The 15,000-nt window shown below is 42.8% G+C and overlaps 1 protein-coding gene across 4 annotated transcripts in view; it reads left to right on the top strand.

Moving 5' to 3' along the window:
* Positions 1 to 15,000, top strand: part of nup153 (nucleoporin 153) — an 18,612-nt gene that overhangs the window by 1,630 nt on the left and 1,982 nt on the right. The window contains exons 1-21 of one of the 4 annotated variants that reach the window (XM_046058633.1): positions 210 to 403; positions 3,797 to 4,013; positions 4,140 to 4,415; positions 5,151 to 5,290; positions 6,055 to 6,183; positions 7,081 to 7,197; positions 7,298 to 7,342; positions 7,567 to 7,620; positions 8,930 to 9,070; positions 9,180 to 9,232; positions 9,605 to 9,740; positions 10,046 to 10,204; positions 10,308 to 10,406; positions 10,502 to 10,586; positions 10,688 to 10,789; positions 10,907 to 11,545; positions 11,708 to 11,887; positions 12,152 to 13,057; positions 13,611 to 14,027; positions 14,183 to 14,401; positions 14,538 to 14,721. In XM_046058633.1, the coding sequence (XP_045914589.1) occupies positions 326 to 403; positions 3,797 to 4,013; positions 4,140 to 4,415; positions 5,151 to 5,290; positions 6,055 to 6,183; positions 7,081 to 7,197; positions 7,298 to 7,342; positions 7,567 to 7,620; positions 8,930 to 9,070; positions 9,180 to 9,232; positions 9,605 to 9,740; positions 10,046 to 10,204; positions 10,308 to 10,406; positions 10,502 to 10,586; positions 10,688 to 10,789; positions 10,907 to 11,545; positions 11,708 to 11,887; positions 12,152 to 13,057; positions 13,611 to 14,027; positions 14,183 to 14,401; positions 14,538 to 14,721 (4,376 nt within the window). In that variant the 5' untranslated portion in view covers positions 210 to 325. Of the gene's footprint in view, positions 1 to 209; positions 404 to 3,796; positions 4,014 to 4,139; positions 4,416 to 5,150; positions 5,291 to 6,054; positions 6,184 to 7,080; positions 7,198 to 7,297; positions 7,343 to 7,566; positions 7,621 to 8,929; positions 9,071 to 9,179; positions 9,233 to 9,604; positions 9,741 to 10,045; positions 10,205 to 10,307; positions 10,407 to 10,501; positions 10,587 to 10,687; positions 10,790 to 10,906; positions 11,546 to 11,707; positions 11,888 to 12,151; positions 13,058 to 13,610; positions 14,028 to 14,182; positions 14,402 to 14,537; positions 14,722 to 15,000 lie in introns of those variants that run through there. The other 3 variants (XM_046058635.1, XM_046058632.1, XM_046058634.1) reach the window with 3 other exon arrangements.

A 15,000-nucleotide genomic window follows, 5' to 3' on the forward strand; every position in this document is an offset into this window, starting at 1 on the left:
AGGCCTACTGTATTTAATTATCAATGACAAACGATTCATTGATTATGAACATTGTTCTCTTGGTTCAGCCCAACTGAAATGACAAAACTATGCCTCCCGTTTATAATATAAACAACAACGTATTTAAAAACCGTAGCTATTTAATCATGTTCAGTCACATAATTCGTAATGACGCTCTTGTTAAAGCCATGTGGTACGGTGTCCTCTCAAACCTCTTTGTTAGGTTCAGCTACTACATTTCCCGAAGTTCCCTTGTGAGTGGCCGCTCTGCTGGATGACAGCTATCCGGCGCCGAAACGCCGATTGACACTCAGACGAAAGAGCCATGGCGGCCACGGGTGGAGGGAAAATTAGAAGCAGGAGATATCACATCGCCTCTAAACCTTACGCCAAGAGTAAACAGGTAAACCAAGTCAAAGTGTCCGTTTTAAAAGCCCGTGTCGAGGATTCTACGGTGACTGCGGTGCCACTATCTCTTAGCTCTTGTTATTGTTTTGTTGGAGACATTTTTGTTGGAGGCCTGCTGTTAGCGCTCGTGGCCTCCACGCGCTGCTAGCATGTCCGGGAAATGCTAGCAAATTAGCATGCTGGCTTAGGCTAGGTTAGCAAAATCAGACGGACCTGACAGGTCAAATCACGGCACTGTGAGTCGTTTACACTACACAGCTAGACCTGACTTATTGAAGTAACAAACCACAGCTCTTTTAGTAACTCCTAGCTGCTAGCTAGTTAGCGGAAGGCAAGGAAGTAGAATTCTATTAGCGGGCGTAGCTAATGCTGGCTAGCAGGCTAGCATCGGCGAGCAGCGCATTGTTGTCTTGTGTTCTTAAGTTTGGAGGCATCACACCGTCGCCTGCAGATGTGACATGGCCGTTTGTTTCTAAATTACAGCTACGGCTAACCGCCGTTTATGCTGTTAAATTTTAAGTTTGAGTTGCTGGCCTGTCTGGGATCATCTTGGATGTTAGCCTAGCTAACGCCAGCTAAACCTCAGCCAGTTTGGATTGCGCAGGAAGCATTGCCTGATTGGGAACCCACATGGTTGCTGAGTGGATTCATTTGCCGCCTGGACATCAGCTAAAGTTGGCTTTAAACCCGCTCTATAATATGAAGTGGAGTTAAGACATGTCTTAATACATGGTTTATCCTTTGACCTATTTTATCAATCATCACGTATTCTGCTGAACTACAAATGAGTTTGTTTATATGAATATCTGCCTCCTAGTGTGGTCACTGACTAGAGAGGCAACTGTGCTGGAGGCTTATTACTTACTAAAATGCGAGTATCTGTAACGCCAGTCTGAATATTAATAGTTCTACAACCAGCTGATCATCGTGAGCAGGTGAAGGTTATCAATTAGACACACTCATTTTATTAGATGCAGGGGTTTTCGAGGTCTTAGACTGCGGGCTCCCCTCAGACAAACCTTGGAAAAAGACGCCCCCTTGCTTTATTTATTTTGCTTAGTTTTGCTAATATATAGCCCAATATTGCTGTTTGACACTCCAGACAACACCAAATGCATAAAGGTCTGTCCTAAGGCGTTTATTATTGTCTGACTCTGAGAAAGTGGGTGGGAAAGAGTAAAATTCCCTATATTCCTTAATAGCTTTCTCTATCTCTTTAACCAACTCACACACATTTAGGCAATTCTGTGTGATCTCCTTTTAATAATGTAACGTCAAAACTCTTTGGAGTCCCCTGGGGAAGCCTGCCTTCCATTTTGAAAACCTCTGACCTAGTGAACAAGATTTTGGTGGATAGTCATTGTTTAAAGCTGAATTGTTATTCACTACAACTTATACAGCTGTTAACTAAGTGGATATTAGGCTCAGTCTAGTTTAGACATGTACTTTCTCTTACAATTGCTGCTGACCTGGCAGCATCACATCCCACTTCATCAACAGCCAAATGTTTTGATCATTAGATGTTAATTCTTCGGATACATATTTGAGTGTTGAAATGAAGAGAGTAACTGGAGTAATACATTCATGCCAACAACAAACAAATATAATAACTAACAAGAACTAATATTTGCTAATATGAGTTGGAACAGTGTCTCAGTCATGTCATATGGGAGTCATGTTTCTTTTCATGCTCATATATTTGACTAAATTCCAAATAAAGGGGAAGAATTTAAAGTCTACACAAATGTGTCTGGATTAAAGTCAGCCAAAAACAATAATTATCTAAATCTTGTGTGCAGCTGTCTTGAATACATGTTTTTAGCTTTTCTTCAGTAGTTTGGTTTACACAACATATAATGTTTACGCCATCGCTGTCTTGAGCCGTCTCACAATTTGTGGGATTCCTTGAAAGTTGTAAAAATGAGTCTTTCTCGTCAATTCGTTCCTGTTCACATGGTGTAAATGTAACAATACAACTGACTTAATGATCAGGTGTAAGGGTAAACTCACATCACATTTATTCATGTGACTTTTTGGCTTGAAGAACTAGATGCACTGATCTTCTCAAGTACTGGCATATTCAGTCAAAATCACTGTGTTTCAGTTTGACATGATAGAGAACAGGTCACTTAGTCACATGACCCTGTCCACAGCCGAAATGTGGCGCCCTTAAATCCTCATAACAATAGCTTATGTGGCGCTATGTAAACTAGCACCGTGGTGGTTATTACACTTGCTATTGCCTGGTTAAAGTCGTGTGTATTTTCACATAGGTTAAAGTACAGACTGGCCCACTGGTATATTTCGTAGATAAGCAGGAATCCAGAGGCACATATGGCTATTATCAGCGTGATGCACCTTCTAGCTAGCCTGTTTTTCTCTACTTTTCTTTCTCCGTCTGCTTTCTTATCATATAAATATGGGACAGCATAGCCATAAACTACATCCACGTACAGTCATTGTACCAGTGTAAGGGCTAAAGAAATAATTTTATAAATTAAAACTGGCACGTTTCCACGTTGTCTCCTTCTGCAACTCCAAAACTGCTCCATCCAGTGGGGACATTATTTATGAAACTGACCTTGAGTCATGAAGCATTTAATTCTGGTATATTCAACTACTGGAGCAAATTGTGCTCAAGGAACAAAGTTTGACAGCATTTCAGCAACTTTTTTGCGAACTCGATATAATGCCAACATAACTCCTAGGCCTGCAAAGGCATTTAAAGATAGTGGATGTTTTCCAGTTAGCCAGTTAAGACCTAAGCTTATAGATTTAACAGAACAGAACTTTCTAAATATTTCATTCCTAAAGGCTATTTAATTGTATTACTCTGTAAGAGTGATGTAGGAGACAAGACCATCCTGATCGACTGGAATTCATCCAAATCTAGACCTCAATACAGTGCAGACCGGCGTCACTTGCTCACTGCTTCACAGCGCCTGACCCAGTTTCTGTCATACTGAGCTTGTGTTATACTTTGCACTGGCTGTGAAGCTGATTCAAATAATAAAACACAGTGTTGACTGTTTTATTTTGTAAATCACAAGGGTGCAACTGTTTCATATGATCTGAAAACAAATTATGTCATTGCTTTGCTACAAATGCATTATATTTTGGGTCACCATGAATATAAGCATCAGCATCTTATTTTTTCCTCAGTGATAGTAGCTGAAAAACAAATCCGCAAGATTCATCTAGAAAACTGTTTTATATGCATCAAATTTTATCCAGTGCTAATTGTCAAGGGAATTCTCTAATGAGGAGACTGCAGATAATGGCCCAAATTTATAGGTCTTTGTTTTGTCTGTATGCCATTCATCTCTGCCTCTCACTCATTTCATCCTTCTGTTCACGGCTTCCTTTCCTTCTCTCACGTTTTTATCAGCAGCAGTCAGGCCTCATCAGTCGAGTGACAGACACAGTAAAGAGCATCGTTCCCTCCTGGCTGCAGAAATACTTCAAGAATGGAGACGCTCCTGAAGGAGGAGGGGCTTTACCGGGGACAGACCAGAACTGCCAGCCGCCTCCTCCTAATGGAAGTGAAGAGGGACCTCCTCCGCTTGATGGACGTGACTCCCCAGAGCCAAGCACCAGTAACACAGGTGAGGGACTCTTTTACGTCATCAAAAAGGGAAATTTATGTCCCTTGCATGAATAGTTTAAACAGATTTTTTGCATTGTCAGCTGCACCACCGTGCTCACCTGGGGCTTCTTTGTCTCTTGCACAGAGCCCTCAACCAGCCGGGCATCCTTAAACTTTCAGGAGTGTGTGCTTTCTCGACCTCCTCTGAGTCGTTCCCACCTCCACTTTCCGCCGCTGGATGCCTCCTTCCCAACTGTGGGGGCTTCCACCAGCCTCTTCTCCCAACCCTCCACCTCCTCAACCCCTGGACCCTTTTCCACGGGCTTCTCCTTGGTCAAAGAAATCAAGGACAACCTCTCGCAGCACGAAGATGATAACATCTCCACCACTAGCGGCTTCTCCTCCCGCGCCTCTGACAAAGGTAAAGGCATATTTATTATAAGACAGTAACATTAGTACTTTGTCTTTCTGTTTGCAATGTTTTTGTGTTTCCTTTTCTTTAGTTGTTTCCACCATGTTCCAAATGTTTCAACCAGTATTGTTCTCATCTTTGAGTAATTTCCTTCAAACTCCGTTTTGGCTTTTTTTTTTTTCTTGCCTCTTATAGATGTTGTATGTCTGCTGCAAAAAAATTATTTTGCACCTGCTTTCGAATCTTTTTGTATCCGCAAATGCAAAAATAGACGTGTTAGCAATAAATGATAATGCACGTCACTAGCTGTTGTTTATTATTCTCCAGTCCAGGGGAGGCCAACTGTATGCTATTGAGAGCCAACAGTCTGCAGGTTTTTCCAAAGACTCCACCCACTGATTAGCACACTTCCAAGAAAAGGGGAGCAGCCTGCTGAGATGATTGGTTGGATTGAGAACCTGCAGACTGTTGACTTTACATGGTACATGATGGCCAGACCTGCATTATTCATTATGCCATTGATTTAAATGTGTGAAACCACACTTTATTTTTTTTGCGTTATTTGAGCATAAACAGCAGCACATCAACTGCAAATTCAATCACAAAACCAAAAGAAGTTGCCAATTTTAGCTTTAAGGAATCAGTTTTGCTTTAAAGTTTAGGTAGAGGCTTGTGTAGGCAACTGTATTTCTCTTATGCATGGGTTGGCTCAGGCCTGAAAGTTTTTTTCCATGTGTTTCATAGATGTCCCAACTTCCAAAGCAGCATCACTCCCCCAACTTTGGTCTCCAGAGACAGACAGAACACATTCTGGACCTCAGCCTGCGCAGTCGAGTCTGAAAAGGCCTGCTTTCAACCTGTCTGTATTTGGAACTTCCTCCAATGTGAGTATCTGTGTTTCTGTCTGTCAGCATGCAGGCAGTAAAAAAAATAACGCTTGCTGAAAGAACAGATCTGTGCCACAAAGCTTGGTATTTTGGTGTGTCAGGGTTGTATCTAGGGCTGTGCAATTTGAGCAGTGACCCACTTAGATTTAAAATGTCTCCCTGGAATTTGGTCAGTGTACCCAACTCTTCAAACCACAGACTTTTACACTGACCAGTGCTTTGTAGGTGTTAATACATGTTTGTGCCTTAACTTTAATCTTTTTTTTTTATTATTGTTCATTAACACACATCTGGAAAATGAGTGTTACTCCCACTCACAGCCAAGTCATTCAAGATAACTTGTACATGGCAGCAAGCGAGACACCACAACTCAGTCTAGCCAACTCATAACAACTAGACTGCTTTAGTGTGCATTCTGACTCAATTTCTACCCAATGAGATAAGCATTAAAATTATAAAAACAAACTTCAGAGCAACGATACAAGTCTGAGCTTGTTGCATCTGAACATTACTTAAACTTCGCAGGCAACACTTTCCATTTTAAACCCTGTTTGACGGTAACATATTTACATCTCTTAAGTTAAAATATTTGACATGACTTTATTAGCAGAAGAAAACAGCTGAAATATTGAATGTTATTGAATTATTATTGCCTACTTTCCCTTATTTCATGCATTACTGAAACTTCCAACAAAAAAGATTAGTAATATAATTATGTAACTTAACCCTAATGTAATTCAATTTTATCCTCTCTCTTCCAGTCGACCTTTAACAACACAATGCTAAACTCCAGCCAGCTTGGAGATTCACCCTTCTACCCCGGAAAGACCATGTACGGTGGGGCAGCCGCAGTAAGGAGCTCTCGCGCTCGTCCTGGAACACCGTACCAGGTGAGCTAGTGAGAAGAATTCATAACACATAGTCTGGAGACTCGTGGATGAAGAGCCAATCAATGTTAACATTTTTACTAAGGCTGCAGCGGACTACAAAACTCAGATCAAACCTTGGTTTTGAGTCATCGGATCGGATAATGTTAGAGATCTTTTTTTTTTTTTTTTTTAAATTAGGGTTTTAAAATTTGGCTTGCTCTGTCTGTAGTCACCACTCAGTAGTCTTGATATCTGATTGGTTCCACGTCATGAGTAACGGCCTATCAACACTGAAGGCTTCGGTGCCACAGATGAGCGGAGAGATTGGAGCTGCTCCCATTAGCAAGGGAAGGCAGAAGAAATGATTGAAACTGCAATAAAGTATGACAAGCATGCACAATGTCCCAGTTACACCACTGAAAATGCCCTAAGTCACAGCCGAAGCAATGGCTTTAAAAAGTGGTTGCTCTCCCCTAATCTAATCATTGCGCTTCAGAGTTAAACATAGCCTGGATGTGTCTTCTATTTTTTCATTGCAACTCTGCATCAAGATTTACAGAATTATTATAAAATTATTATAAACTTGGCAATGAATCCACGGTTTACGTGGCGTGCTGAACCGTGGGGGGTTGATCCATACGGATTATGAATCAACTATGATCCGTTACACCACTAATTTTTACAAATACATTCATAAGTTGAACGAGCACACTATGGGTAAGATAAGAAATTCAGGTTGGCGCAGCAGCACACTGTGTACTCACTCTGCCTGTGCTTTTGGTGTTCTGTCTGTTAACGTTGAGCAGCTTTTAGTAGGTGAGCAGTGAATTTCTGACACTGACATCACAGGATGAATGTGACTGAAGTGTGAATATTATTCATTTAATTGGTGACTAAATTAGCTCATCTGATCTGTAGGCCCCAGTGAGGAGACAGATCAAGGCCAAGCCTGCTGGTGCTCAGCCCTGTGGGGTGACCAGCGCCACAGCCAGACGCATCCTGCAGTCCTTGGAGCGCATGTCGAGCCCGTTGGCTGTCAGTGTATATACACACAAACACACCTCCTCTTTTCAAACTTTACTTCATCTCAAAGTGTGACCATGATTAGACTAAACAGATGCATGTTCTTCTACAGGATGCCAGGAGAATCCCAGCAGCAGCCTCATCCCCTCTGTCAGCCGTAAGAACGTTTAATACATATAAATATATTTTAAACACTACGGTATCTGATTATACCCTGAAATATGAAAAAAAAAGCATGGAAATACTATTCTCTAATTACTCTAATTAAGTATCTGTAAAATTTTGAAATACTGACATCAAAACCACCTGAAATCATCTTAGCGATATTGTACTATTACCAATAAAGACTGTTTTCTTACACACGTTTTTTTTCCTTTGCAGTCAATGGATGGCACAAATCTAGATCTTTCACCTTTCCAGTCGAAAAAGAAACGGGTGAGTATAGAGTCTGAGATTCTTGTAGCGGTATCCTCTCATCCCTGGTTTATCAAAAAGTGCATGTGGGTGCATCTATCCACATTAAACCTTGTTTTGTTGTGGATAGATAAACCTTGTTTCTGATTTTCTAATAACTTCATGCCATATGTCCCAAAGTGATGTTTGTGCATGTACATAAACGAACAAAATTCACTTGTGTGTTCTGTCTGGTGTGTTTGTAGCCTAGTACAAGGCTTAGTGATATAAACAGGGATATCATTGTATCACCCAGAAGCACTTGTTATGGTTTGTCCTCCTGTCATTTTCTGTCCTGCTGCCTGTTGGCCTCCTTTACACCAGTTAATAGCATTCTCCTTGGCTGGGACACAGCTGTTCACCACTGCGTGTGTATGCGCTCACGCGCGCGCGCGCGTGTGTGTCTTTATGCGTGAAAGTGCTTGTGAGCAAAAGTGCGCTAGACTCTACTGTATTTGACTTGTGAAAGTGTGTGTGTGTTTTAAGTGTAGTCCTTTGTAATTTGTGCCAGCTCCAGACTGGACTTGTCCTCAGTGATAACTGTCAGGCATTCCCAGCTGTGACAGCTGCTTTGTAAACCCCAACAATGGTGTATTGACCCTTTCAGGTCCAAAACAAGAAATCACCCCCCTCACTGGGCCTTTGGTTGCCAATTGTTGTTTTGGTGTTTTACCATGGAGCGGTCTAAAATATAGTCTGACCAATACTACATTTTTTAAGCCGATATTGATATTTGGGACTTTGGGAGAAAAATCTGATAGTGATGTATCGACTCGATTGATGTGTTTGTAACAAACAATCTTGATACTTATCCCTTAGATTTGTTTATTTAAAGAGCTGTCACCACTAAGTGTGGCATTTTACTGTTGATAAATAAATCAATAAATATAAACTGATATATCTGCAATAAGCTAATATTGCTGATTCATCGGCTAAGCTCGAGTCCAAAATGAAAGGATAACGCTTCAAATCACTGAAAGAAGAAGAATTTATCCTGCTATCAATCCCACAGCCTGATGAGATGTCCACCAAGCAAGGCCTGTCTAGTTATAATCTAATAAAGTTCTGCACATCTCGGAGATGTTACTGTTCACGTTCTGGGACTTGAGAGGAATAAACTACTCTGCCATGTGCATTTTATGGGTTTTTAATAGTGTGTAGAAACTCATTCAGAGTTCAATGGCATGCATGCCTAAGCCATATCATACACATTAATACGAAGAATGAAGCACCTTCGTTCGTTCTGATTCCTATCTTGTGTTAATATTTTGCCATCTTTTTTTCAATTCAGATGGATTCTACCCTCCCTCCGGTGCAGAAGCTGGTGGTTCCTGCTGCAGCGTCTGTGTCAGGAAACCGCTCCGTGTCCTTCAGGCCTACTTTGACTCCTGGAGGAGTCAGCCGGACTCTGGACAGGACCCCAAGAGACACGGTCAGAAACACAGTGCTGCATTATATTACACCACAACATTGTTCCTCCACATTAAATGTAGTTTAATACAAACGTATTGCTAAATGTTTTGCTGTTTTTATTTGTTTAGACCACAAGACAATCACCACAACTACGTGAAGCAAGCCCAGGCCCATCTCAAAGGTAGGGTCGCTCTGATTGATCATTCCAAAATGTATTGCATATGATACTATCGGAGAAATATCTAAAGCTAAAGAAAATTTGTTTGTGGGGAAAACGAGGGAAGTTTCCAAATTACATATTGGCCTTTCCTCGCTGTCACTATTGATCTGACAGGCTCGAGACTTATTGATTTGCTCACCTCTCTGTAGTAAGGTTCGAGGAATATTGCAGAAGAATTTCCTTTGGTTATGTTACAAAACAATTCCATGTAGCAAAGCAATGTTTCCTTATCACAACATTCCTGGTTATTGTCATACAATGTTTTTTGTTTGGATTCCTGACTCCCTGTATGTTGTTTTACTTACAATACCTCTAATACCCCTCGACTACTAGCACAATGGGTTTGAGCGGTCCAGCCTATCCTCTGTCCAGCACGCCTGCAGCCAGCAGCGTAAGCTCTGGAGGGGGCAAGATGAAGAGAGAGAGGACCACTGCACGACCTTCCTCTAAACGCCCTGAAGAGGACGAGGTAAGGGCTTCACTTCAGACTAACATTCTCTAGATTAAATCTTTCCAGTACTTATCACATAGGTACTCAAACTGCTTTTGTATAAAACTGATAAGAAACAGGTGTTTAGTACCAGGTTGGAATGTGCCTTGATGCATTCACATTAATATCAAACATGGGTTTATCTCATTTCACCATCAGTCTGAAAGATGCAATAGATTCAGAAATGGGCAGAAGCATTTAGTGGTTTGCATTGTTGACTATAAAATGCATTGTGCCTTGAAATTGAGCTCACAATGACACTCGTGCATGTTTTCTGACTTAAGGTGGCTGAGTTACCGGACCTTCCAGCCATTTCACTTCCCATCAGCACCTCCGCCTTGCCCACCTTCAGCTTCACCTCCCCTCTTCCACCTCTCACCACCATCAGCACCGCCCCCAATGTCACACCTGTGACTCCCGCTAAGGAAACAGTCCCAAATAAGGTCCGTCTTTAAAATGGTCTCATTACCACTGCAATTCTTCTACAAGTCTGATGGTTAACAACATTATTTATGTATTTTGCCAATTGTCATGTTTTTTTTCAAGGAGCCACCAACAGCCTCGACACCTCCCTGTGTACCCTTTACATTTTCCTCCCCTATTGTCAAAGCAACTGCTGCTAGTACACCTTCCTTTTCCCCCTCAGTAAGTAAATGGTTTTCCTCTTAGTTATGAGTAATTGATTAGATAGACAACTATTTACCACAGTAATGATAATTTTTTGCTTTTCCTGTTTGTAGGCTGGATTCACGTTTAGTGTACCTGTAGCAAAGTTAGGTCCCTCCATGTCAAATGGTAAGCTGGCCACTCCCATAGCGGTAACAGGTAAGTAAGTTTTCTAACCGCTGGCATGATGCTGCTTTTTTGCCATTCATGGGAAAACTGGAACTCCAGTTTGATCTTTTGTGTTTTCATGTTTTCTACAGCAAAGCCAGCAACAAGCAAAAGCACAGAAGATTTTGAAGGACCTTTCAAACCAGCCAAGACACTGAAGCAGGGCAGTGTGCTAGATCTTCTCAAAGCACCAGGTTCAAAATCTATCACTCATTACGCATCTGTGGTGTTTGTTCTGCATGGTTACGGTGAACAAAGGTTGTTAACTGTGTTAATATCTATTATTTATTTATTTATTTTTTTGTGTCTAGGCTTTTCCTCTCCCATTGCTCGGACATCCCCAGGCCCAGACAACTCTCTGCAGCAGACCTCCGCACAATCCACCGCCCCTTCTTCCACCACCACAACCACCTCCTTCTCTTCTTCAACGGGGTTTGGCGATTTTCTGAAAACCCCGCCGGGCTGGAGCTGTGATGTCTGCATGGTGCAGAACAAGCTCTCAGACACCAAGTGTGTTTGCTGCATGGCCACACAGCCCAATTCCTCCTCACCCAAATCTATGGACACTAAACCTTCAACCGCCTCCTCAGTTGGGCTAGGGAGCAACAGTACGAATACCACCTCCACCACTGGTTTCGGCACAATGTTCTCCAAACCTACAGGAACTTGGGACTGTGATACGTGTCTTGTTCTGAACAAACCTGATGCAGTAAAGTGTGTGGCCTGCGAAACAGCCAAACCAGGGACAGGGCTCAAACCCTCACTGACTCTTCCTTCTGCCTTCTCAGCTGTTAAGACTGTATCCACCCCCACAGCCCCTGTTTCTACAGGGTTCATTGGCTTTGGAGACAAGTTCAAAAAACCTGAGGGTGCATGGGAATGTGATACGTGTTTGGTAGAAAACAAGGCAGAGGTCTCTAAGTGTGTGGCCTGCATGAGCGCTAAACCAGGTAATGAGAGCACAGCCGTAGTCATTTTGATATTCTACAAAGTGCCTAATCTTGGGTTTTGGTTTCATGAAAGTAGAATTCCATAAACTGTTGACTAAAAGGTATTTTAAAAAGACATTTTTAGTTTAATGAAGCATCTTCCTTTCTTCATCCTCACAACAGGAGCTTCAGCAGGAGCGTCCTCTTCAGCCAGCAGCACTCCGGTGTTTGGGCTGGGAGACGCGTTCAAGAAGCCAGAGGGTGCCTGGGATTGTGATGTGTGTCTTGTACAGAATAAGGCTGCTGATGTACAGTGTGTTGCCTGTCAGGCAGCCAAACCCGGAGCAAGTGTGGAGACCAAAGGTAACAAAAGTGACCTGCTCTTAATTTTTTGTCAACAGCATGTTGACTTCAAAAGCCAAATGTTACACATGTTTGTGTATAAATCAAAAGGGCCTTTTTAGCAGTGATGATGGTATGTATGTTATGTATTTATACATATTCAGATTTTGTTTTTTGTGCATTAAGAAACTTAGAATATTGATAAACCTGAGACTTTGGAAATACAACCTGCATTCCACACATTTAACATAAAAAAAAATTTCATTACTCTTTGTTTCTCTTAAGCTTTTGGTTCGTCCTTTGGTTCATCGGCAGGAGGGACATCAGGGTCTTCTACATTCGGCTCTTCTACCTCTGCGTCTGGAGGTTTCAAGTTTGGCACATCAGACAGTACCTCAGGATCTGGAGGCTTCAAGTTTGGAGGCTCATCGTTAGAGTCCTCCTCTTCATCGTCAGGTGGATTCAAATTTGGAGTCCCGTTTGAAACCACTTCTAAAGACACTACTGCTTCTTCAGGGTTCAAATTCGGCAGCCCATCTGAAGGCTTTAAATTCGGGACTGCCTCTAGTGATGATACAAAGTCAGACCAACCTGCCACAGGGTCTGGGTTTAAGTTTGGAGCCGCTGGGATAGTTTTTGGAACTGGATCATCTAACACAGAGAGTAACTCCCCTAAGGGCGGCTTCACCTTTGGACTGTCAAAACCCGAAGAGAAAATATCAGATACCACCCCCACCTCATCCTCTGTTAGTTTCACTCCTGTTTCCTCTCAAGAGAAGACTGACGGCGTGGCATCGTCAAATGACACCACATCAACAAACACCAACTCGATCACCACCACAGCTACCACTGGGACTGTATTTGCGAGATTGGGCAAACCAACGACCACCACACCACAAGGGGGCTCTACATTTGGATCCTTACAGGCAGACAAAGAGCCAGCTGCTCCCACGTTTTCCTTTGGGAAGCCAGAGGAAAAGAAGGAAGCTGCCTTCCTCTTCGGGGCTGCTAGTAAAGATACAGATGCTGCACCAGCACCAGCCGCTTCAGGAGGCTTTTCCTTCAGCAAGCCCAGTGCTCCAACAGAACAACCTCCACCTGCGTACCCTTTTGGCAAGCAAGCAGACAAGAGTGAAACATCTACTGCAGAGGCTCAGAAGCCCTCTTTTAGTTTTGGACAAAGTGCTACAGGTGGGAGAACCTTTGTATACAGTGATTTTCATGTTTGTTGACATGTAAAGCCTTGATGATTTATTCTTCTGTGATTTTTCATTTGCAGTTCTTGTAGTTTATAACCTTTTGCTCAATCCCCGCAAATGTTTCCCTGTGTAAACACCTAAACAATCAGTTGGGATAGTGGTAGACAGACTTTTTTTATTTGCGCTGACAAGCCCTTGAGCAAAGCCTTCTATCCCCAACTGCTCTAGTGGAGCAAAGTCTCTAGATCCTACCATTTCCGTACTGTAACTCAATAGCAACTTTCATTAGACCCTACCTGCCTTGTAAAATGCCATGTCTTTCAAACTCCACGGCCCTAGTTTCTAGTGCAATTTGTACAGCTTATGACAATTAAGGGATGTTTCCTCGGGCTATAAAAAGCTCCCTCTAAGCCAAAGAGGGCAAGTTTTTTGCAGTGAGCAGGATTCCCTGTAACCACTGACTTTTATATGTAAAATTGCTGGACTGCCCCTTTAACCACTGCAATATACCACACATCATAATCAACTATTTGTCCCCTTGACAGATTCTTCTGCTGCTCCAATACCAGCATTTTCTTTTATGGCAAGTAATCCCACCAACTCTACCACCTCGTCCTCCTCGACCCCGACCCCCAGTCTGTTCGGCACCACCACCTCCACCAGCAGCAGCAGTACTCAGGCTCCAGCCCTTTCTGCTGCTCCCAGCACTTTCATGTTCGGTCAGCCTGCTGCAACCTCCAGTGACGCTCCTCCAGCTAAAGCCTTTGTCTTTGGCCAGAGTCAGGACAGCCAGCCGCCTGCCCCGTCAGCTGCTCCTCTGAACTCTACTCCAGCCCCAGGCCAAGCTCAGCCCTTCATCTTTGGTGCTCCTGCTGCTGCTGCTTCAGCTCCTGCTGCTGCTGCTGCTGCTCCACCATCCTTTGGTTTTGGAGCAGCAGCACCCTCTGCTGCCTCATCTTCAGGTCTGTATTTGCTCATGGTGGTTGTGTCAGTTAATAAGCTTGAACATGTTGACGTCTGTTTTTGGGCTTGAGCAACAACAATGAAACATTTCATTTCTTTCCTTTGTATTTAGAGTATGTACATGCATTGATATCTTGGAACCTTTCTCTAACAGCTCCATCTGCAGCTCCATCCCCGTTTGCATTCAGCTCGGCCCCCTCTGGTGGATTCGGGGCCCACCAGACTCCTTCATTTGGCTCATCCTTTGGATCCCCTTTCACAGCCACGCCTTCCCAGACCCCAGCCTTCGGAGTCAAACCCAATGCTGCCCCTACCTTCGGACAGCAGGCCAACTCCTCACCTGTATTTGGGGCAGCTACTAATTCTGCACCAGGTGGGTGACTGTAATGGTATAATAAATTTTCCTTCAGGTTGTCTGTGGCACAGTGTGCTAATAATCCTCACTATATGAAGTTATATATATCATGTGAACAGAGTTTAAGCATGTAAGTGTGCGTTATATTCATCAGGTGGAGGCTTTCAGTTTGGTGGAGCCAGTGCATTCGGAGCGACAAACAACACCTCGGGTGTGTTTACTTTTGGAGCGGGATCAGCAGCAGCTCCTGCCCCCTCTGCCAACCCCTCCATTGCACCACAGCCAGGAACACCTGGAGGTGGATTCAACTTTGCACAACCCCCCGCATTCAATATTGGGTATGTTACACTTTCTCAGTTAAAACGCATGCTAGTTATGTTCTCCATATCCGCACACCAAAACAAAGGACAAGCTACAATAAAGACAGAATGTGGATTACCAAATACTGGGATTGAACATTTACAGTAGCAGAAACAAAGATCCGTATCAGAATTGTATCATTTATGTTTTGATTTAAATTACAGATGTATGTAGCAACTCATCCTTAAAGTTATTTTAATGAGAGATTTTAAGGTTTTTGAGACAAAACACTGTTAGGGCCAGTAATTCAGCACAGT

This window comes from Micropterus dolomieu, linkage group LG09 (genome assembly GCF_021292245.1).
Source record: "Micropterus dolomieu isolate WLL.071019.BEF.003 ecotype Adirondacks linkage group LG09, ASM2129224v1, whole genome shotgun sequence".
Classification (NCBI taxonomy): domain Eukaryota; kingdom Metazoa; phylum Chordata; class Actinopteri; order Centrarchiformes; family Centrarchidae; genus Micropterus; species Micropterus dolomieu.